The sequence below is a fragment of the Capsella rubella genome, unplaced genomic scaffold (genome assembly GCF_000375325.1).
Source record: "Capsella rubella cultivar Monte Gargano unplaced genomic scaffold, Caprub1_0 scaffold_1, whole genome shotgun sequence".
NCBI lineage: Eukaryota > Viridiplantae > Streptophyta > Magnoliopsida > Brassicales > Brassicaceae > Capsella > Capsella rubella.
The window spans coordinates 10,400,159-10,422,842 of NW_006238923.1; the positions used below are offsets into that span (position 1 = coordinate 10,400,159).

Consider the following 22,684-nt stretch of genomic DNA (forward strand, 5'->3'; position numbering starts at 1 on the left):
TTTTGTATAAATTATTACTAATTAGTTTTGCAATTATATTTAAAAATGGAATATAACAACTCATGACGGAAACAGTAAGCAATACAACAGTACTCTACTCTTCTAGTCTTCTTCTTCTCTCATTAAACTCCCACAGCTCATTTAATTTTTAGTAAACATATTTAAAAGTTTATTTTCCAACATTAAAATAGCTCGTAATTTTGTGGGATTGATAATTAAAAACACACACATAATTTCGAAAAACTACTTTAATAATTAAGAGAGTTTACCTATCCTAATCTATATAATTAACTTTTTTTATATATATAAATCATGCAAATTACTTACTATAAACAAAGTTATATAATTAACGTAGTAACACATTTATCTTCTTTCTCTTTGCTCTCTCTTCACTAAAAGACAAAAAGCAATCACGAGCCAACACCTCTTCATCATCATCTTCTTCAATTCAATTCAATCTCCCCTTCATCAATGGCGTCTTCTCCCTCTCTCTTCTCCTCCTCCTCAGATCTCACACTCTGAAAATAATCTCCTCAAACATGTCTTATCTTCTTCGCTCCGATCCAGTTTCACGAATCCACCCAGAGCCTCAATCTCTAACCTCTTTCGATCATTTCGATCTTCTCCCTGACTCTCTTCTCCTTCTCATCTTCGATAAGGTCGCCGACGTCAAAGATCTCGGCCGTTGCTGTATCGTGTCCCGTCGATTTCACTCTCTCGTCCCTTTCGTTGAGAACGTTCTCGTACGCGTTGATTGTGTTATCTCCGATGATGATTCATCTTCTTCTGATGATAATCGGAGATTCTCACTTAACGCTTCTTCGATTTCGGATGCCGTCGGTGCTGGTGGCTCTTTCTCCGCCTTGTTCCGTCTCGTCTTCGCTCCAATTTTCAAACCGTTTCAAGCGTTAGGGCAGTTTCTAGGACCGAAACGGTCTTCGTCGTCGTCTTCCTTCGACGCGTCGTTTTCGGCGATTAACGATGAAATCGGCGGTGAGATCGAGCAAGGCGGCGTTACGCATCACTCGCCGACGCAGGTTTTGAAAAACTTTAACGAGATTAGGTTTCTGAGAATCGAACTCCCGACGGGTGAATTGGGGATCGAGGATGGTATATTACTGAAATGGAGAGCTGATTTTGGATCTACGCTTGATAATTGTATGATCCTCGGCGCATCTTCTGTGATTCCATCGAATCAAGTCAAGAATCTTGAGAATTGTGTTGTTGATGAAGACAATGGTAACATACCTGAGTCGTTCTACACTAATGGTGGACTTAAGCTGCGTGTAGTTTGGACGATTAGCTCGTTAATCGCTGCTTCGGCTCGGCATTATCTTCTCCAGCCGATCATCACTGAGCACAAGACGTTAGACCGTTTGGTTTTATCTGATGCTGATGGACAAGGTGTTTTGTGCATGAATAGAGAACAGCTTGAGGAGCTTAGAGTTACTCCTTTATCTGCTAGCTCTGCTTCGAAGCGGACGCTTGTGCCTGCATTGAACATGAGGCTTTGGTATGCTCCGCAATTGGATTTACCTGATGGCACGGTTTTGAAAGGTGCGACATTGGTGGCTATTAGGCCGAGTGAGTCGAAGAAAGAAGTGTGTGATGCTTCTTGGTTGTCTGATGCGTTTGAGGAACCGTATGGGACTGCGGCGAAGATGTTGATCAAGAGGAGGACTTATTGTCTGGAGATGAACTCGTTCTGATTTCGCATTACGACCGGTTTCAGGTACAATTACATTGTGTTATTCTCTGTTTTTTTTGTACTGCTCTGTTTTGGTCGTTTGAATTAGCAACGATGCTAGAAGAAAACGCCTAAATTAAGAACCAATCTGAGGGATTATATAATGATTTTTGCTATGTCTGTGCTCATGTTATTTTTGAGCTGTGTTAATTTGGGTGATGATGTTTCTTAAACTGAAGTTTCATGCTTTTGTTGAGATAATACATTACCTCCACGACCTTCGTTAGATTCTCTTTACCTCTTCACAGTTTCAATGAAAATGAGGTTGAATTGTGGAAAACTTGAGTAGCTTTTCGTACATATCATTGAGTCTTAGGCTGTATTGTATTATACATGTGGAAGGTGTTAATCATTGAGATTTTGCAGGTGGTGGGTGTAACCAAATCCACATATATTGGAGGATGCTGGAAAGAGTACAGAGAGAGAGATCACAAATGTCCTGAAGCTAAAAACCGCAACTCTCTGACTTTTTGACACATACTGCTTTGCCAGCCATGTGGACGGAGCGCATCAAATCCGCAAGCATCAGGAGGATGCCTGAGGGAGTTTCTCTGAAACGGGAAAACGCCGTTGTACATACACTTGTAATAGAAGTCTGCGAATGAGCAAAGATCATATGTGTGTGGTCTGTGTTTAAAATAGACACATTACGATGGGAATCGCTGTAACACAGAAGGGATTATGTTATAAAAGAGTCTGTAATAAATATTTCTCTTTATTTCGACACTTGATGCTCTGTTCTTGAAGGCTTGAAGTTGAAGCTAACACTTTGATGTTTCTTTGTAATTTGATCTATGCTCGTTTATCACTATCACACAGTACTTGCTAAACTTATGGTTTGCATCATCAAGTTGCATATCAACAACTATCATGGACAGTGTGTTGTTTTGAAAACTGAATCAGAACACTCGTATTGCCCCAATTGTAACCTAGAAGAAGCTCAGACATAGCATGTAGCCAACAGAGTGAGGATGACCTTAAAAAAACATTGGTCCGAGTTTCGGACAAAGTTTATGACAATGAACATGAACACACATAGAAACATATATATGATTCATACATAATACATCTTCTCATCAAACAACAATTACTCCTCGCGGTCTGAACAACCTGTCAGGCTTATGGTTGCTATGGAGCATGGAGGATCCATATATATGCTCAGGGCTGCGCAAACATCTTGTCTATCCTCAAAATTACACTTCCTCTCCTGCATTTTAATTCCAAGGAACATTTTCATAAATCAACTATATATCTTGATGAAGGTACAAGCCCCAATCTGGTTGTTAAACAAACATTAGCAAGAAATCAAAATGTGCAAGTAATGTATGAACCATTGGTCTTTAATCATTTTCCTAAACACAAAAACACATTTTCTATCATCTTTTATAACGCAAAAATACATTAATTTGAAAGGTGACATTATAACTCATCTATTCAGCAGAGCAAGTTCCTCATTACTAGAAACAAATCCAACCTTTACAGAGAAAATGTTTTATGCAATGTAAAGTTAAAAGAGATCTGATGAAGATGTGAGTGATGATGCCCCAAAGTAAAGGCAAAGAGCTCATGGGACAACAATGAAGAGATGGGTTAGATTCCGACACAGAGCATGTGGTGCCACTTGAGGAGGCCAATGTTTTATAACCATATTTTACAATATTTGCCAGGCTAAAACACTCAACTTCCCATCTTTTCTCTAGAATAAACTATAATAAAGGACAAAACTTTCATTGATTCTTTCACAGAAAAAAGTCTTTTTTACCAAACGTTGATTCTTCCTTTCATACCAATATTAAATATATTATCCATAACAGTTAACTACATTTTCCATAAAGATTCCTAAACAAAGAACTTTTGATACTAATATATAAAAAAATTCAAACCATTTGGATATTGGTAAGCATATGTATATCAATCAGAAACATATTGAGTCAAAAGATTAGGTGAATTATGTATATGTGAATGAATTCAGCACATCAAAAGTTGGACACACAAATTAAATCCGGATCTAACCTTAAAGAAAATAAGTAATATAATGATCACAATTTGGAGCAAAAGAAGTGATGCTGAGGAAGAAGGGAACCCAACATAGAACAGATGAGGAGACAAAACAGACTATGAAGCCCTCTTTTCAAATTCATCCACATGCCTTTTAATTATTAAATCTAAAATGTAAGTCATCAGTACTTCGAGACACACAAAATTGTAATGAAATCAAGAAACCAAAATATGACTCATCAATGCAATGCCACGCCCCCAATAAACCATCTTTCTTTTGTGAATTCAAGAAACCAAATTTTAACTAATCAGACAACATGGTACTATTACTAAACTTAACTAATCCATTAACAATTTTATTTTTAACATTGAAAGAATTGAGATTGTAATCAAAGATAGAAAAAAAACACTAACCAAGATTGAGGAGAGATGTTGAAAGTGAAAGCATTTTGATTCCTATCTCCTATCTTTTCCTTTATCATCGGAGTTCCGGTTACCCTCGCCGTAATAAAGATACAAACGGCCATCAAAAGTAGCCGGAAGCTGGTGGCTGTGGTGGTCAAGAGGAGGAGGTGTAGCCATGAAAAAGGAGATGCTTTGACTATCCATTGGAGAAGAGGAAGAAGAAGACGAGGAAATGGATGACCTTTGAGCAATGTTGTTGTTGTTGAGAAAGAGAGATTGTGAATTGGACTGAAGGGTCCCCCTACTACTGTAACCTCCATTAAGGGCAGAAGAAGAAGAGATTCCAAAGTTGTAATCAGGTACAAAGGAGAATGGGTGATTAGTCTGATTCATTGTTGTTGGCTCTTGAGGTAGCTGAGATGATGAAGATGAGTTTGGCATGAGCTGAACCGGGTTAAAACAATCAGAACCACCGGTCCAATTATTCCGGTTATTATTATTCGGTTGTTGTTGTTGTTGGTCAAAGCCGCCGGTGAGAAGCTGAGTGAAGGAGCTTTGAGCATTCTGCAAATCTTTATCTCTTTCTTTAGCAGTTCTTTCTCTAGCTCTCTCTCTTGCTTTCCCACGAATCTCTGTCCTCGACAAAGATAACAACGAGCTCTCTGATGTTCCACTACTACAAGCAGATTTGGTCTGGTTCTGGTCGAAGTTTGTGTTGATGGGAGGAAGGTCAGTGATTGAATCAGAAGCTGCATTGATAAGCCATTCAACAGCTTTGCTTGGCTGATCAAATCCAAGACGATCTTGAAGATCATAGAACTGGATTGCTGTAGCTACCGAGAGACGTATCCTCCTATCTCTCAACCCTTTTGAAGTCAAGACTTTGCTGTGTCGATCTTTGCCTCCTGAAGCTCGTGAAACCCTAATGATACGAGACGATGGATTGCTCCAATCCTTCATCATTATTCCAGTGTTGTCGTCTGAGAATCTCTGTAGCTTCCTGCTTTGTTGTTGTTGTTGCTGCTTTTGTACCTCAACGTCTTCGTCCAACTCCATTGAAACGCTACTCTCATACTTTTATCAACGCTATGATAAGTAAAAGAACACAAAAAAGCCTCTGAGTATGTTGCAGTGATAGACTTTGAATCTGTGAAAAGAAAAAAGAAGGAAGGAGAAGATTAAAGTCATTACTGAAAAAAGCTGAAATAATGAATAATTTTGTCTCAGCAAAATTAATAGTTACTAATTTGTTGTTGTAGATCTGCAAAGCCTATCTGTAAACATTCATGTTCATAGACCTATAGCTTAAGAGCCTTTTCAGAAACCCTAAATTAAATATATGTAAAACCTATTAAGACCTATAGGATATGAGTTTCTTTTTATAAAAAGATTATAAGCTATGGTCTGAAAATAATAAATACCCACAAGTTAGCTAGAGTAGAGATTTATAGCTCAAGAAGATGAAGAAGAACAAGAACTAATGGTTTTGTTCATGAAGCTATCTATATAGAAGCTTGCCCTAATAAACATGGCAGTTGCAAAGTAACTCAACAAAAAAAATCTTGATTACATTAAAGAAAGCGAAGAAAGTTTTAAATATAATTAAAAGAGTATGCCTCAAAAATCACCAACAAGAGAAACTCACTTTGGATTACAGGTGTCAACTGTCCAAGCTCACTGTAGAACAACAATGGCGGCGAGTGAAAAAAAAAAAGAAGACAAAACTATTTTGTTTAGAAGAGCTTCTATATTCTCCCTTTGGTATTGTTATCATGCTTAGATCTCATCATAGCTTCCATTATAAGCATTAGAGTGTTGAGATCCACAGATCTGCAATAATAATCAAATCGAAATGGTTTATATATAACATTAAAGAAAAATACTAGTTTGAGGTAGGGTTTTAGGATGTTCTTTTTAAAAAATTTCCCAAGAAAAATCAGCCGAGAAAGTGAAAGAAAATTAGCAGAAAATGGGAAATGGAAGGAGACTCTTGAGGGAGAAATGTTTTTTTTTTTTTTCTGTTTGAGAAAAATATATCCACAGTAGTAGTAAAGCCTTCGGACAAGGGAAGACACAAGTGCACTGTTTTTGTTTTGGACTGTTTTGTACTTTCCTAGTTCTGTTCTGTCTCTTTTTCACCCTTCTTACTTTCTCTTTTTTACAAATCTGCCACTCATTGTTTCTATGTACTTTACAACTGGAATATCAAAATGTACTAGCTTTCTTCTACTAATCGAATTACCAAAGCATAGACTATAGTGAAATGAATTAAAAAGGCAAGTGCGTATTATTTATTAAGCCTACTAGTAAGGATCTTTAAAGTTTAATTTACATTTTATATATGTATGCTACAAATAGTTGTGTAGGATGATTATAGTATCTATACTAGCTAGCACTTCTAATTCTAGATGCATGGGAGAAAGATTTGAGACTTCGTCTTTAATTTTGACTCTTATGAAGTACACTAATGTTTCGCCTTTGATGCATGTATATCTAGCCCTTGCTACCTATTCAAGAAACATTAAGCTGGCATAATTGTTTCTTGCTGGTAAAATTACAATGGTTAAGAAAGGACTTTGTCGAGGTGATTAAATGGACAAATGGGTTTTAAACAAAGACTTTTGACAAATGAGTTGCATTAAAAAAAAATTAAGTAGTGTTTGATTCTATTCTGACAAATGAGTTTCATTAATAATGCGTTCTAAATCATTAAACTCTCAATTCAAATGATTTCACGGATGAGGTTCCAATACGAAAACTCAAGTGAAAACAAAAAAAAACAAAAGCATCTTCATCTAAAAAGAGCCAAAGAACTTGTTAATGGATAACGATAAAATTGAAATTGATGTAAGACAAGTCAAACATACAACTCTTATTACATCTAAATAAAAATAATAGTTTTGAAAAAATAGATAAATGTAAGAATTATGCGAGGTATAATAAAAATAAAAAAAAAGAAGATAAAAGCAAAAAAGCACTAACCAAATCATGGCCCAAGTAACCAATTGTCAACTCTAGAACTTGGTTACACTTTGCGACCAAGAATATCTTTGTAATTACGACTATTTTTCTTGATAGGGAAACAATGTCCAAATTCTTTTTGTATATAAAAGCAAAGTTTGGCAAAATGTATTAATTATGAGTAACAAAACATATACATGTTTTATAACTTGTATTACCACCTTCTTTTGCATTGATGATCATCTTGACAAGCAATTTAGGACCATCACATATCTTTAGGGACATGTTATGATATAAGAACGTCACATATCCCTAAACGAGAACGTATTTGATTTATCTAAAGTGGAGTGGGAGTGTATCGAGTGAGATATATATATGTATCTCGCTTTTGATGATATAAACTCATTAGTCATGAGTCACATAAAAAGAGTAATGCAAAAAGAAGGTGGTGATGATCTATATATTTGTGTTTCGGTGGTAAATAGAGCTAACGCCGGGCTCGAGACTGCCAAGCACGTGTCGCTGTCTAAAGCCATAGTTATTGATTATGCACATTCATAATATTTTTGTTTCACATCGAATTTAACCATCTTTTATATAGCCAAAACATACACATGTTACCTCCTATTATCTTATGTTTCCTAATGTATTTAACGTAATTGGTTTGTGTTTCGTAATTAAGAATAAAAAAAAAATTATGCATGAAGTTGTATTTCGATTGGTTTTTTTTATTTACATAATTTCTGATGTGAAAAGAGCAAAATATTGTTTCTAATTACTTTAAGTTTTAAAGTACAATACTATTTGTTACTTCCACTTACACTTGTCAAGTATTGACCATAGGGATCCTTAAAAATGTGTGAGTGTGTGTGTGTGTTTTTTATAATAGTGTTTTCATATAACTAACTCGTCTTATCAAAATGATTTTGGTGACATTTCAATGGTATATGGTAAGATATATCTCCAATAATCTGATTTACAACCAAATATTTCACTAATTCTTATACAGAGGCTCACGGAATTGTGACTATCAAGTTTCAATACAAAGTTACAAATCTCAATGTGCATTCTTATGAAATCCTTACAAGAGTTTTCCTCATGCACTCTCTGGTTTTGAGTTTCTCTCATGCACTCTGGTTTTGTTTCTCAAGAGGTTTTGATCTCTTCTTCCAAAACTTGAACTCCATAGATCTTCTTTCAAGCATCTTCTCAATCTCCTCCATTGGCATTCCTTTTGTCTCAGGAACACAAACCACAACAAAGAGAAGAGCAATGACTGAGATCAGTCCAAAGATGAGAAAAGTCCAAGAAGTACCAATAGCTTCAGTCAAAGACAGAAAAGATTGAGCCACGATCAAATTCGATATCCAATTCGCAGTTGCAGCTATTCCACCACAGACTCCTCTGAACCTCAATGGATAAATCTCTGAGTTAACTATCCATGGAACAGTCCCCATTCCAGGAGAGAAGAAAATGATATAAAGTCCTAATCCAACAAGAGCAAACCAACCAAAGTTGCTAGGACATCCTCTCGTGTACCAAAGCCTGTTTTCGTTATGACATAAGTCCTTAACCGTATCATCAGAGATCCAACACTCCCCAGGTTGTTCCTGCAATCATCATATATGTAGTAAGGGATTTGGTATTCAAACAATGTTTTCTGAGTTAAAACATATTTTAAAGTCTTTTACCTTTCCATTAGGAGAGGAACAGTAGCCACAAGATGGAGAAGAAGCTTTCAAACAAGTCATACAATCCCAAGCATTGCTAGTCATAGCTGGTTTATAGTCCGGACAAGTAAGATTACTGAACCTTTGTGTCTCGAGTGAGCTTATCGCAGGAGCGTGAGTAGTCACTTCATAGAAAACACCAGTTAGTATTCCGAGCGAGATAATGACTCCGAAAAGACTAATGATGAGAAGCTTTTTCCTTCCAATTCTATCGATGAAGTAAATGCTTATAATGGAACCAAATGCGTTAAGTCCTGCGGTAACTAGAGACAAGAGCAGAGCTGTTCTGTTTGAAGCGAAACCGGCTAGCTGAAAAATGGTTGGGCTGTAATACATAACTGTGTTGATACCAACGAACTGCTGAAACACTTGGAGACCAACACCAGCTATTAGTCCTCGTCTAACAGTTTTGGCTTTGCATAGTTTGATCATGTTGATTTTCTCAGATGATCCTTCTTCGAGTATCTCTGATTCAACTGAGTCTTTAAGTGCATGTATCTCTTGTTCTACATCTTCTGCTGAATATATTCTTCTCAGTATGGCATTAGCCTCTTCCTCTCTTCCCTGTTGACATTACAGAAACACACAAGGAGTGTTCATTAGTACCCTCTGACAAAAATCTTGGAATACAAGAAAAACAATTATAAGTACCTTGCGGTATAACCAACGAGGTGATTCTGGGAGTGTGAACATTAGAATAAACTGCAAAAGAGCTGGAACCCCCGCGATTCCGAGCATCCATCTCCATGTTCCAGTCACCTAAAAACAAGAGAAAACAGAACATTGAAACCCTCCAAAATTAGCCAAAGTGTGATATTTTGGTTTAAGGCTAAGTTGATGAGGTAAGACAAGAACTGTCTTTGTGGGCTAGTAGTATCACTTACATCAGTAAAGGCCAAGTTGATTAGGTAAGACAAGAACTGTCCTCCAGTAATAAGAAACCCATTAGTACTAACCAAAGCTCCTCTAATCTTTGCGGGAGAAGCTTCTGAAATGTATAGAGGAGCGGTCATGGAGGCCATCCCGACCCCGAGTCCTACAAACACACGGCCAACGACAAGTAGCGACGGGTTAGGAGCTGCCGCCATGATGATAGCTCCTAATAGGAAGAGAAAATCCGCCATAAGAATGGCGCTTCTCCTCCCGAATCTGTCGTTGGCCCAACCTCCTATGGCGGCTCCAACGATGGCTCCAGCGACCGCCATGCTCACTATCATCTCCTGTTTCCATTTTTTGTATGGTTCAAGTTTAGTGTGTTTGCTTGTATCTTTGTATGTTCATGATGATACTTGCTTTTGTGTTTAGGTAAATACTAAACAACATGATGTTTACCAAATTTTGTTTGCAAATAATGAATCGTTACAATCAATAAAACATACCATAACTTATATTAAAACATCAAAGACCAACCAAGATTCACACATAGTGACGAAATTAGTTCCAGTGTAATAATTGAAACAGAGAGCAAGAAAACAAAAAGAACCTGTAACCAAGTATTTTTGTCAACAGACTTGAAATCATCTCTGATGTAAAGCAAAGCTCCTGATATGACTCCTGCATGTGTATATCAACATACATAACCCATCAAACTCCAAAGCACGAAAGAATCAGTAGAGAAGAAGAGATTTAAAGAAACTTTACCAGTGTCGTAACCAAAGAGAAGACCACCGATTCCAGCAGAGAAAGCAAGACGAAGAACATAAGGGTTCTTCCATGTTAGTGAGAAACATTCTCTGAAAGCTGATTCATCTTCTCCTCCATGTATTATTCCTCCCTCCATTTTTTTTTTCCTTGGTTTTAGAGTGTTTTGTCGAATGAGACGGAACAACCAATATAAAGGACTTGTGAGTTTCTCTGTTGTGTTCTGTTTTTTTCTTTCTCTCTGTTTGTATTTTTTTATTTGCTGAGGAGAAAGTGAGGAAAATACAATATAAGTGGTGATGAGTGAATGAAGAATTAAGATGGAACACGAGGACTCTTCTTTACTAGAAAACTCCAGTGACTTTTTCAAAAATTTCTTCTTTTTGGATAACTCATTTATTAATTTTATTTATTTCTTTTATATTTTACCTATATTTGTTTAATACATTTATTTCTAGAGTAATAAAATTCTTTATGGAAAATTTCAAATAATTTACTCTCTTATATTAACAGAAATTTTTTTATTACAACATTAGTTACAAAAGTTATGACAACATTAATTACACAAGTATATGTACATTGACTACATACGTTACATGTAAGACCATCTCCATCCCTAAAACTGGCAAAAAGTTTTTAAATATATTAATTTATTCTTTTAATAATAAATAAAGTTATTTAATATTTTGTGTCTCTTTGACCTATGTAGTTTCAAATTATGGATATTATTATTTTAGAAATTTCTTTCTGATATGGAATGAAATTTCAACTCTAAAGTCTAAACTATGTTTAAAAAAAAAAATTAGGCGCACATATATGATTGGATTGTTTATTTTTCATCATTTAATTAGGCGCAATGTTTGATTTGATTGAACTTTACAAATACAAAATTTGATTTTAACCTTTTACAAAATAGAAAATTGGATTTCACACTCTTGTTTATTGCGGCAATATTAGTTAAAATATTTATTGTTTTATAATTTTATTCATGATCTTCCATAATCTTCTCCAAACTGTGTCTATGGAGACTATTTATCTTATGGTACTGAATACTAATAAGATAAATTTGAAGTAAGAATTATCAAGTTAATAGTACTAATTAAGTTCAATTTTTTTTCCCTTTTTCTGTTAAATATTTTACTAAGTTCTACTCATGTGATGGAAACAAGTTAATAATTTAGGTATATACCTAATTTAATTGTCACTACCAAACTTTGGTCAAAGATCATTGTCATTTGGTCATTTTTATATATGTAACACATAAGAACTAGGAAATTCTGAGATTGAACTGAATTGTCTATGGTTTTAGTCAAATTATGGATAGTGTTCCAACTCGTGAATTTGGACTTATCTTTTTTTTTTTTTTTTAAATCTTTTTCTTCTTTCATTTTAAATTTTGGCAATTACCTCTATTGACTAATCTTATTTATGTATATATTTTGTAAATATATTCTAATATGATTCATCAGCACTATAGTTTATTTTTGTTTGTAGATTAATTTTTTTTTTTGTTCTTAAAGGGAAGCTAAATTTCCCATAGATAAAAGAAAAAGTTCGTTCATAGAAGAATGATTACATTCGTACGTTGGTTTGATATCCCTACATTCGTCCTGATGGAGCACATGCATGCTAATTTATTCCACCTTTTTCTTTCTTTTTTCGCAAATGATTGTAACAAAAATTTAAGAATTTTTTTGTAATGGCGTGCATACTTAACGAACATGACACATTCACAACTTTTTTACAATTTAAGAATTTATTATTAGTTATAATTTAACAAACACTACTTATTATTGAATTAACAGTTATATAACTAATAGAAAAATGTAAAAGTAGTGTTTGTTTCGAAATATGAAAACCTTACTATATATATTTCTTTGCGTTGTGAGCTTGCAACATCCAACAACTAGTCTCATCTCAAACTTAAGAAAAGAGTATTAAGTTTAATAACTTGAGCGATTAGCTACGCCATAATTATTCTTTGAACTATATCAACAAATTAGATAATTTGTATGTTTGGTGACCTATCATTTTCAAAATCAATTCAATCTATTCTTTTGTTAGTAAATGACAAACTTAAAATAGAAATAGTGAAAGAGTAAAACTGATGAAATTTTTGTAAGGTACATTACTCATCTAATCTTTCCCTAAATGATTCTAAATTATCTTATTAATCGCAATGCTAATTTATTTCTAACTGAAAAAAAAAAATTCATTTAAGCATCATTAGCTTCTATATTTTCATTCATAGAGAGATGAAATCATTAAGTCAACATATTCTTGTTGATGCTCTATCAAATTGATCTTAACCGGTTCCCTAATTTTTGTGTAAAACCCACCAAGGGAAAAGGAAAACGCCTAAATAAGGAATTAATTAGGCCCAAAAACAGGCCCACTACAGAAAAACCTAGAGAGGGTTACATAAGTTTCCTATGAATTCTTGTGTCTTCCTCCTCTGCCTCCTTCGCTCTTCATCTTCTCTAAGTCTGCATCTTTTAGCTCAGGTTTGTTTTTCTTCGATTTCCCTCTTTAGATCAATTGTTCTCACAGCTACCATTAGGCTTGTTTCGATCTGAAGGTATCCATAGGTGTAATATTATTTGATTGAAAATTCACATTTTAGACACTTAGCAGAACATATACTGTTGATCACCTTTGATTAGGAACTCTAGATCGGTAAGCCTTGTATTGTCTTTTTCGTTATTTTAAGTAATGTCTTAGTGAACCAATGTTTTGTAGCAATCGAAAGTGTTTCGCTTTTGCTGAGTTGTTGGGGTTTTTCAGTAGTTGATCTGTTCTGTTCTGCTTTATATCAGTGAAAAGGTTCAAGCTTCAGAAATAATGGCGGCCTTCCCCAACCTTAACTCTGATGCTGGATTAAAGAAGCTCGATGAGCATCTTCTCACTCGCAGTTACATCACTGGGTAAGTTCATTGAGCACCAAAAGTGCTAAGAAGTTTTATTAAAACCTTTCTGTCTTTTATTTTGTGGTGCTCTAAGCTAAGTTGTGGACGTCTCTTGTAGATTAGATCCTATGTCTGTGCCTTTTCCAAACAATAGAAGTTATAATTATTTTCCTTTGTGTTGTTTAATAGGTACCAGGCTTCAAAGGATGATATCACTGTCTTTGCAGCTCTTGCAAAGCCCCCAACCTCTCAGCATGTGAACGCGTCTAGGTGGTACAACCACATTGATGCCCTCTTGAGGATCTCGTAAGTTTCATTGCCTTCTATTGTGTTTTGTTTACTTGTTGATTCAGTTGTTCCCTGTTTGGATTAATCTAATGTTGTTTAGTTAAACTCTTATTTACAGCGGTGTCTCTGCTGAAGGAAGTGGTGTCATTGTTGAGGGATCAGCCCCAATCACAGAAGAGGCTGTTGCTACTCCCCCTGCAGCTGATTCTAAGGTATTCGTGATTGTTTCTTTGGTTACTCATAATGCTCTGTTAAAGTTGTTGCATTGCGTAGATTCATATAAATGTGTATTTTTGTAGGATGCTGCGGCTGATGAAGATGATGATGATGTTGACCTTTTCGGGGAAGAGACTGAAGAGGAAAAGAAAGCTGCTGAAGACAGAGCAGCTTCTGTGAAGGCATCTACAAAGAAGAAGGAATGTAAGTTTGGGCTTCTGTTCTGCACTTGTAGCTTATGATGAGAAGTTGTCTTTTGGATTCTCATTGTGTTTTTTCCTTCAATCAGCTGGAAAGTCATCAGTTTTGATTGATATCAAGCCGTGGGATGATGAGACCGACATGAAGAAGCTAGAGGAAGCTGTTAGATCTATTCAGATGGAAGGATTGTTTTGGGGAGCATCAAAGCTTGTCCCAGTTGGTTATGGTATCAAGAAGTTGCAGATTATGTGCACCATTGTCGATGACCTTGTCTCTATTGACACCATGATCGAAGAGCAACTCACTGTTGAACCCATAAATGAATACGTCCAGAGCTGTGACATTGTTGCCTTCAACAAGATATGTAAGTTTCCATCAATATGCTCTCAACTCTTTAGCAACTGTCACCATTTACAATATAATGCAGTGTGTAACTTTGTATGTTGGATTGAATCATTATGCAGGAAGATGGAGAAGGCTATGAGGTACTGTGTTTACTCTGGCTGCTGTTTCTTCTATATCCAGTTTCTCGAGTTTCTTTACATTGTTGTTTTGACTTTATATGGCTTTTGCCAACTCTGATTCGATTTGATGATATTTAATGAAGAATGACAATCCGCTGCTTCCTGTTTTACTTTGACTATTTCCTTAGTTAATCCTTAGCAATTTTCTCTTAATCATTGGATCAATGATATGACGCTATTGAAATATATAGTTACGATGTAGTGATTGTCTGAGTTACAATGTGAGGAATTCAAGCTGATGAAATTTTATCATTATGATATTCTTAGGTTTATTGTTTCTTTAAGACATTAGCTTGACTAGTTTACAGTAGACTCTTAGCTATATGTAAAGACTTTCTAAGAGTATTAGTTTTTCTACAGTGGTTACGATTTTGGTAAAAAAAGCGGCTTCTATCATGTAAAGTTGGAAACTAGTGAACTATTCATTTGCACGAAAAAAGCTTAGAAATAAATAAACTCTTTGAAAATTTGAAACATTACAGTAGGGGAGTTATAATTATGATCAAAACTTTAACTTAAGAAACAAAGAGCTTCTAAGACAGATTTCTCTGTTTTGCACTAAGATTCAATATCAGAATCAGAGGACGGATCAAAATCAGTTTCCTTAATACTAGGAATAGAATCATCATCAGATTCACTTAAGGACTCTATCTTCTTACCAATTGGTGCTTCCTCCATCAGATCATCCGTAACCGCTATATCCTCTCCCTTCTGAGTCCCACTCACTACTTGATAACCGTCTTGAGGGGCCATAGCATCTTTGTCTGAAACCTGTCCTAGAGATTCCTCGGAAACCTTCACAGGCACATCACCTTGTTGAACATTCTCTGATGCGACCATATCAGTATGATCTTCGACACTCAGAGATGCGACAGTAGTTAAATCATTCCCAAGTTTCAATCTTTTGGTCTCTTGGGAAGGTAAAGTCGTCTCTAAGGTTTTCTGAATTGCATTGTTAGAAGGAACATCCGCCTTTGCCAGCCATCTGTTGCATAGATCATCGCCATCATGAGCAATACCATTCAAATTATTCAGATTAGGATTGTTGTGTTGTTGGCTTGCAAGGGAATTGCTTCCTGGAAACCAGTTGCTAAGTGATGGGAGACCATCAAGTGGAAGAGCCCTCGGATGTATGACAACTTCAAGGGACATGAGAGCTTGAGCACAGAATCCGGCAACTTTCATTCCAGCCTGAAGTTTACCTGTTCAAAGGGCACCGATATACGCATCAAATACTTTCCGTTTCTGGTTTTTTAAGATTAGTTAAATTTATGCCAAAAATCTTATTCACCTGTTCGGAAAAGCTCAAGCCCTTCAGCTAAAAATGCAGGCCGTACTCGTGATGGAGAAACGAGAGATGCCAAAAAGGCACGGAGTGCTGCAAGCTGAAACTCAACCAGATCTGTAGTCGACTTATTGGGGAAAAAATGATAAGTTTCAGAATTGGCCCATCTTCCTTCACAAGCATTTGTTGCTGTGGTCATCAGAAGATTATCAACACGTTCTCTCCAGCTATCTGATCCAAATGCACCACCCTGAAACATAAAAGAAATAAAAATATGTGATTAACTTATCAACTTGTAATAACTATTAACTTCCAACTAAGTGTTCAATAGTGTCTATGAAAAGCAAATAATAGTAGCAATAAGTTAAAAGAGCTTACAATGGTCAGAAGAGTTTCCAGTGCCTCAAGAGATGCAATCTTCAATGTAATTGGGCTACTCGAGTGATTGTGAGGAACTCTCACTTCAAAAGCAGAATTATCTGCCTCAACTCCTGAATTAGTTGAATGCTTCCTTTTTTTACTGCAAGCCTGAGGAACAGCTCCATTAGTAAGCGACATGTTTTTGCTAGATACCGCATCAAATCCTTCAACACTTCTTGGGTCAAGATCCGCAGAGGCATTAGTGACAACATCCTGTGCCAGTTGCATTGCCATTCCTGGTCAGAGAAATATGTTAGCAGAAGTGATTTTATTGTCATCATCAACCTGAGAAATGAAAATACAAGCAAAGGCAAGATAATGTAAACTTACCTATACCCATGGATTTGAGCAAGGTTGTAGTGATTGAGTAGAGCTTTATCCTCAATTCTGGCAATGAACATTTCCTGAAGTAATTACTAACAAGTCTCACCACAGATGCAGCATATGGTAGAAGTTGGCTGCAAAATGATTAATAAGAGGATTGTTGTTAACTTCCTACGACACAGGAAGATGTAGTAACAAACTATTATTCGGAAAAACGAGAAAGCGCGAAACTATTATCAGCCAAGACATAAATTACCGAAGGAATGACTCCTTAATTATCAGTGTCAATGAAATTAAGGTCAGGTTTTAGTTCAAAATATAATCTTTAATGTGTCTTACATGTAAATATTTTATAGTTTTCGCCAGTGAAGGTAACAATCCAGGTTAAATGGAAATTACAGTTTCTGCTAGTAGCGAGAATTAAAGGAGACCAGTTACCTGCGGATACTCTTTATAGTAGCACGCAAGAGTTCCAGAGCAGACGAATGCAAAGTTGGAAGTTCTGCACAAACCAATTCTTGCTGGATCCCTGTCATGAAGGGTGACATGGCTCGAGGTAGAGAGCCGTTCACCGCTAGCACTCGCTCAACAAGGGATAATAATGAGCCAACGGGAATATCGATCTGAAGGTTAAAAAAAAAGAATATCAGGATCTATTAGAAGTAAATGGTATGTTTGGGTTACGTAGTAGCACATATCAAGAGAAACGAAAGAAGTCTGCTGAGCGGCAATCGAAAATTTGGACATGACATAAGCAGGGACATGCTTAACTTGATGCTTTAACAATGATGCTTAATCTAGAAACCTGAGTTGCCACCCTATCTATTTACGACCAAGTACGAAAAGGCTAACACAAATAATCCAATCCAAAAACGATATTGCACTACCTTGGATTTGTACAAGCTAGTTAACATCGTTGAGCTGCTTAACATGAGTGCAGAAACTCTGGATACAATCAATTGTTCAGAGTTCCACGCTGCATCATCCAAACCCCCATTTTGACCTCCCAAGGGCAAAGGAGAGTCTTTTCCAGGAGGAGTCAATCTTTGGATTGCTTTTGTTCCTTTTGTTTCTGCAACACATGTCACCGTGTTCTATCAGGAAAACTATAGCCACACACAAACAAACAAACATAGAAATGAACAAATTACCTTCTTCTAAACCTTGGAAAAAATTATTTAAATGTACGTTGATAGATATCAGTAACTTTTGCATCATCAAGGACCAGCTGCCCTCGGTTCCTTTAGCTTTGGGGAGCAATGCTAAAAAGTGGGCAAATTTCTGAAAGTTGAGATAGAAGGAAAGAAGTGCATGTTAATATATCTTTGCTAAGTTGGTGCCTTGATGGACAATATGAAACAGAGGATATAAAAAAAGACGAATACCTTTAACATATTAGAACTGGTTTTGGCAGAAAATATTTTGGAGGCAATAGCGTCTTCAACCTGCAAGGAATAGCATTTCAAATAAACTCATATTGGTAACATGATTATGATAATGTAGTACCATTGGGATGGAAAATTTTGTATAAGAAAGTCATATGTGTGTGTGTGTATTCATTAGACTACGAGCTGTTGACATGTAGCTATCAAAATACTACTATTAATAAATTCGGGAAACTAGACAAACAAAAAAATACATTTTAAGCGAAGAGAGCTGACCTTGTCATAATTACTGAGGAAGGAAGCAGGAAACAAGATTACAATTGTACTTAGCAGATGGACAATGCCTTCCTGCACATCGAACAAAATCAAAAATTCAAATTGAAGATTCTAGCAATGACAAGAGTGGAATAATCGTTGCCAAAATAAGATACTTCCCTAAATTCTTATAGCACTCAGCAGTTCTAGTAGGTTATGATTCTGCTACACAGGATTCAAACAGAGGAATTGATGCATAGCTCTACATGTTAAACATCTACATTTAAGTGGTTGAACAGTCTTGGCACAAAACAATTATCATAGGAATGAAGCTGACTGCTCTTACTTTTACATTTCCAGGTTGGCTTTAAGAGCATTATGGAAAAGAAAAAAAATCAAATACATAGGGCAGCATAGAAAGAGCATACTAAGTTACTAACTAAATTAAGAGAAAAACTTAAGGCCTTCTTATATGTGACACCTACCCATAATGCTTCTGAAGAATCTTCTTCCAATAATTTAATGATAGGTAGGATTACTTTCGCAGCGTGTGAAGCTGCATCTTTCTTTGTATTCGAAAATCTAGACAGCCTGTATCAGTTTAAAAAGGAAAGAAACAAAAGTATAAGATTTTCAAAAGTTCCTCGTTACAAAAAGCTTGAAAAGCAAACCCAAGGAAACGGTAGAACACAAAGAAACAACTATAAAACTGAATAATCATGTACAATGCAATGCAATATGAGAAGTCTCTTCATATATTTTGAGGAAAAAAAACTAAGCATTTTCTTGAGGACAAAACATATATAGAACATTTACCAATAGAAGTAAAAGAAGATAGATAGATCAGCTAAAATTACAGACTCTGCGAGAACACCATCAGTAGTTGTCTAAACTCTAAAGCAAATCAGTCTGATAACATAGATTCTCAAAGTAAACAACGGCAGGCTTTGTACCAAACATGAAACAGAGAAAATTATAGAAACAAATAGCAGAAGAAAGAAGCAAGTATAACAAATCCAAATATTTACAGACCTAGTAAGGAGATCAGATATTGAGGTACATGAAGCCACTCGGACAATTCTAGAACTTGCTGGATTCTGTTTGAAAACAAAAACAAAACTTTAACTTTCAAGAGTAAATAGAAGAAAATGGAACACACCTCATCATAGGAGCTGTTACATACCTTAAGATGTGATAATAAACTGTTAAACCAAACAGAGTATGAACTAATGAAACGTTCTGAGCTGCATTCTTGACAAGTTACTCCCATCAAACAAATACCCACCCAGCATTTATCTGGCTACAACAACAACAACAACAATTCACACAGATTAGCACCAAAGTTGAGAACTTTCACATACAGTTACTTGATTCCAGAGTAGGGTAATCGAAAAAAACACAATTGAAGACAGATTCGTACCATATCTGAAGAAACCAAAGCTAATAACCTATCAACCCAATCATCAACAGCTGATTTCGATAAAGCTTGATGCTTCTGGTCAACTGAAGCTAGAGGAGACTCAGATAAGAGCTTGTGAGTGGCGATGTTAGATACAACCTTGGAGAGTGATAGGAAGTTGGTCAAAGGCTGCTTCTCGTTTGGAACATACTCGGAGAGAAGGTTTCTGAGAATCTTAGGTTTCAATCTTAAGTCGCACATGTCTTCGAAACGATCAAAAGACGCCATTGAAGCAGTGAGAGATAGATTCAGACGGGGATGAAGAGAGAGAAGGGTTTTTGTACGATTAGGGTTTTAGAACTGAATCGGACCGACGGAACAGGTTAGAGAGGAGAGGATTCGAGATTTTGAGGTTTAAACGAATCGGGCTCGCTTCAATCAGATTGTACCGGTAATTTGGGAGGTTTACTAAACCGAATGTATTTGTCTTGTATTTAACCGGGTGTGCCTTTACATAATTAGTAATTATTAATTACTCCAAGAAATAAAATGAGTTAAGCCTCAAAATATAATTTTTCTTTTAAGTTTTATATCAAATTTTACATTTTGTACATAATTAACCAAAAATCAAGATTATAAATTTGGTTTGGAAAATTCAATATACATATATTTTTGGTGGTTTAAACAGCCAAATTGTGCAAACTAATACCAAATCTTTTGCATAAGAAATATGACAGAAGTAAATTCTTATTCAACAACAACAAAAAAAAACATGTTCTTTGGGTTGCGAAACCAATAAGAACATATTTTCAAACAACAGTTTCACAAGATTTAATAATTATCTGTGGAAACTATAAAAGAAAAAAAAAACTTGAACTTGACTACTGAAAAACAAAACACTTGCCATAGATGACAATAGTGATGTAAATACATCACTAACTTATCTTTGACAAGAAAAAACACAATATTTGTGGTGAAGATCATCAAGGGCACTTGTAGCTATTTGTAAAACAGAAAAAGACTTGTTTCTTGATGTCCTAGAAACAAGAGGTCGCTGGACACACCAGAAGAGAATCCATGGCAATGGCAACGCTTGGATGATCTTCTTCTGGCGCTATCTCTTCCTCGAGGATCATTTCAAGAGTTTTGGCAGAGATCATGAGGCGGCAACGTCTTATGGCTGAGGCACGGTGCGCAGTCACGGCAGAGAAAGGAGTCAGAGGTTGAGGTGCGAGAGCCTGATGGTCTGGTCGGAAGACGAAAAGGGTGTTTTGAGTATCAACCATTTTGACAAAAGAGTTTTGTGTTTCTTTTAGGCTGAACTAAAGTGTTAGGAGCTAGAACTAGTGAATCTTTTGCTTTTATTTTGGTTGTTGTGATGTTGTTGAATTGGGAGATGGGGTTCCTCTGTTTATATAGGAATTACCTAGACGAGACTGCCCTCATCCCTAAAATAAATTCACTTTTAGGCTTTACACCAAAATAAAATTTTGGACGTTCAGTGCTAAGGACCAAAGAAAAAAGACAGCACTAAAGAACTTTATGAATTAAATGCATGTTTTGGACATACACCCAAGAATGAATTTTCAGTATTGAGCTAGCGTCTTGCTTCTTCTTACTCTCAAAATATACAAAAGCCAAATAACGATATTTCTAAATAGCGATAGTCTTATATTCGATTCGAGATAAGAAGACATTACTGGTGCAAGTTGTTTACGTACATTTGTCTCTTCGATCGGTTTTTAACATGACCTTTTATGATTTAAACAACGATGTGTACGTTGCCCTATCTCATACATATATATCATAATATATGTAAAAATGTATGTTTATGTGCAACTGATTTGTATATGAATAGAAATAATAAGGAATCCGAAACAATTCATTTTTTCACAAAGATTTAGATACCCCAAACCCCAAAACATTGCTCCCACAAAACAACTCGTAAATTATCAAATTAAACGAGTTCCCACGACATATACATCTCTCGCTTCTTTGTGTTCCAAGCTCTAACATGCATATTCCTCACATAGTCTCATGTGTTCATCTCTCTTACTCTGATTCTCTTGACTTAACGTTCATTATCATATGTTTGTATATATTCGTCATGCTTACGGTCTAATTATCGAAGCAACCGCGTGAAATTGTATAAGAGGCCGATGGCTATAATATTACAAGAAATGTGCTCTTTTTAAGCTATCAATATCCTTTTCGGAATTATATTACGTGGGGAAGGGATCGATCCTCCAAATATAGAAAATATAAAGAAGAAGTTTGGTGTTTTCTGCAAAACCTTTGTCTCGACTAGGGCAAACATTAATGGCAAAAAGTTCGAAAACTCTCTTTTTTCTTTTGCCGGTGGATATTGTGCCGTGTTTCTGACGGCAAACATGAGAGAGGTCTGTCTATAACAGTGACGCCTTTTTGGCCTTCACTGCAGTATATATTGAGATAAGTCCACAAATAGGTATATTACCAAATTATATACTACGTTATGGTCAAGTACATATCAGATAATTAGATATGGAGTAATCCGAACAGATCTTCAGGGTGTTACGCGTGGTAGATATGTGACCCACCATATCCTATTACATTTCCCTTTTTTGTACGTCTTTCATGATTTTATAAAAGTCGATTTTGTACTTACTGCATATAGAGATCCGTCTCTGTATGAATCAATTTTAGACGGTATGATAAATGTGGTAATAATATGCATCACAAGATAAACACAATTTGTAACTTTCTTTATAGGGTAGGGTGGTCCTAAGTTGATATATACTTGTAAAAATAAACAATAATGAAGTTTGGCTAGTTAGTGAAAAATCCAAGTGTGGAAACCAAATTGTTATGACTTTTGTGCACTTTGATTCTTGATGCCCTAGTCTACAGGTTAACACCGTATTTAGGATTTAACAATGTTTAGAGGGTGAATGGGTGATCAAACTACAACCAAACGAATACAAAAAATAGAAAAACTCAACGTAATTACTGATGTCAGA

General features: G+C 35.8%; 6 protein-coding genes across 7 annotated transcripts; 2 read left to right on the top strand and 4 right to left on the bottom strand.

Annotated features, from left to right (window-relative positions):
* Positions 1–435: 435 nt before the first annotated feature.
* Positions 436–2,533, top strand: LOC17898210 (F-box protein At1g30200). The gene is made up of 2 exons (XM_023790085.1): positions 436–1,732; positions 2,114–2,533. Exon 1 carries the CDS (start codon positions 540–542, stop codon positions 1,707–1,709), a length of 1,170 nt encoding a protein of 389 aa, XP_023645853.1. The 5' UTR covers positions 436–539; the 3' UTR covers positions 1,710–1,732; positions 2,114–2,533.
* A 140-nt stretch (positions 2,534–2,673) lies between these two features.
* On the bottom strand, positions 2,674–6,145 carry LOC17897634 (transcription factor TCP24). Its single transcript, XM_006303139.2, has 3 exons — positions 5,796–6,145; positions 4,160–5,297; positions 2,674–2,954 (listed from the first exon to the last, which is right to left on the bottom strand). The coding sequence occupies exon 2, from the start codon at positions 5,204–5,206 to the stop codon at positions 4,202–4,204; it is 1,005 nt and encodes a 334-aa protein (XP_006303201.1). The 5' UTR covers positions 5,207–5,297; positions 5,796–6,145; the 3' UTR covers positions 2,674–2,954; positions 4,160–4,201.
* A 1,907-nt stretch (positions 6,146–8,052) lies between these two features.
* On the bottom strand, positions 8,053–10,743 carry LOC17898389 (probable inositol transporter 2). Its single transcript, XM_006307039.2, has 6 exons — positions 10,483–10,743; positions 10,325–10,395; positions 9,726–10,061; positions 9,493–9,600; positions 8,803–9,405; positions 8,053–8,721 (listed from the first exon to the last, which is right to left on the bottom strand). Exons 1-6 carry the CDS (start codon positions 10,619–10,621, stop codon positions 8,236–8,238), a joined length of 1,743 nt encoding a protein of 580 aa, XP_006307101.1. The 5' UTR covers positions 10,622–10,743; the 3' UTR covers positions 8,053–8,235.
* Positions 10,744–12,891: 2,148 nt separating this feature from the next.
* On the top strand, positions 12,892–14,727 carry LOC17898719 (elongation factor 1-delta 1). The gene is made up of 7 exons (XM_006303275.2): positions 12,892–12,986; positions 13,299–13,406; positions 13,578–13,694; positions 13,795–13,888; positions 13,976–14,096; positions 14,182–14,457; positions 14,558–14,727. Coding segments are annotated over exons 2-7 (693 nt in total). The 5' UTR covers positions 12,892–12,986; positions 13,299–13,323; the 3' UTR covers positions 14,560–14,727.
* A 315-nt stretch (positions 14,728–15,042) lies between these two features.
* LOC17899231 (proline-, glutamic acid- and leucine-rich protein 1) lies at positions 15,043–20,054 on the bottom strand. 2 transcript variants are annotated; one of them, XM_006306715.2, is made up of 13 exons: positions 19,707–20,054; positions 19,470–19,586; positions 19,319–19,383; positions 18,772–18,877; positions 18,308–18,379; positions 18,032–18,091; positions 17,798–17,927; positions 17,534–17,718; positions 17,085–17,269; positions 16,653–16,780; positions 16,281–16,558; positions 15,909–16,152; positions 15,043–15,819 (listed from the first exon to the last, which is right to left on the bottom strand). In XM_006306715.2, the coding sequence occupies exons 1-13, from the start codon at positions 19,971–19,973 to the stop codon at positions 15,176–15,178; spliced, it is 2,481 nt and encodes an 826-aa protein (XP_006306777.1). In that variant the 5' UTR covers positions 19,974–20,054; the 3' UTR covers positions 15,043–15,175. The 2 variants fall into 2 exon arrangements, with proteins under 2 accessions (XP_006306777.1, XP_023632941.1); XM_023777173.1 differs by having other exon boundaries at positions 19,470–19,582; positions 19,707–19,784.
* A 486-nt stretch (positions 20,055–20,540) lies between these two features.
* On the bottom strand, positions 20,541–21,080 carry LOC17900763. Its single transcript, XM_006303417.2, has one exon. The coding sequence runs from the start codon at positions 20,969–20,971 to the stop codon at positions 20,723–20,725; it is 249 nt and encodes an 82-aa protein (XP_006303479.1). The 5' UTR covers positions 20,972–21,080; the 3' UTR covers positions 20,541–20,722.
* Positions 21,081–22,684: the final 1,604 nt, after the last annotated feature.

Excerpts from the sequence above, each read along its gene's own strand:
- LOC17897634 (XM_006303139.2), bottom strand. The coding sequence starts at position 5,206 with ATGGAGTTGGACGAAGACGTTGAGGTACAAAAGCAGCAACAACAACAA.
- LOC17899231 (XM_006306715.2), bottom strand. The coding sequence starts at position 19,973 with ATGGCGTCTTTTGATCGTTTCGAAGACATGTGCGACTTAAGATTGAAA. Across the intron at positions 18,878-19,318 it reads ATATCTGATCTCCTTACTAG|GCTGTCTAGATTTTCGAATA; the intron begins GTCTGTAAATAT and ends AAACTGATACAG. Across the intron at positions 17,719-17,797 it reads TTTCCAAGGTTTAGAAGAAG|AAACAAAAGGAACAAAAGCA; the intron begins GTAATTTGTTCA and ends CATGTGTTGCAG.
- LOC17900763 (XM_006303417.2), bottom strand. The coding sequence starts at position 20,971 with ATGGTTGATACTCAAAACACCCTTTTCGTCTTCCGACCAGACCATCAG.
- LOC17898210 (XM_023790085.1), top strand. The coding sequence starts at position 540 with ATGTCTTATCTTCTTCGCTCCGATCCAGTTTCACGAATCCACCCAGAG.
- LOC17898719 (XM_006303275.2), top strand. The coding sequence starts at position 13,324 with ATGGCGGCCTTCCCCAACCTTAACTCTGATGCTGGATTAAAGAAGCTC. Across the intron at positions 13,407-13,577 it reads ACTCGCAGTTACATCACTGG|GTACCAGGCTTCAAAGGATG; the intron begins GTAAGTTCATTG and ends GTTGTTTAATAG. Across the intron at positions 13,695-13,794 it reads GATGCCCTCTTGAGGATCTC|CGGTGTCTCTGCTGAAGGAA; the intron begins GTAAGTTTCATT and ends TCTTATTTACAG.
- LOC17898389 (XM_006307039.2), bottom strand. The coding sequence starts at position 10,621 with ATGGAGGGAGGAATAATACATGGAGGAGAAGATGAATCAGCTTTCAGA. Across the intron at positions 10,396-10,482 it reads TCTCTTTGGTTACGACACTG|GAGTCATATCAGGAGCTTTG; the intron begins GTAAAGTTTCTT and ends ATACACATGCAG. Across the intron at positions 9,601-9,725 it reads TCAACTTGGCCTTTACTGAT|GTGACTGGAACATGGAGATG; the intron begins GTAAGTGATACT and ends TCTTGTTTTTAG.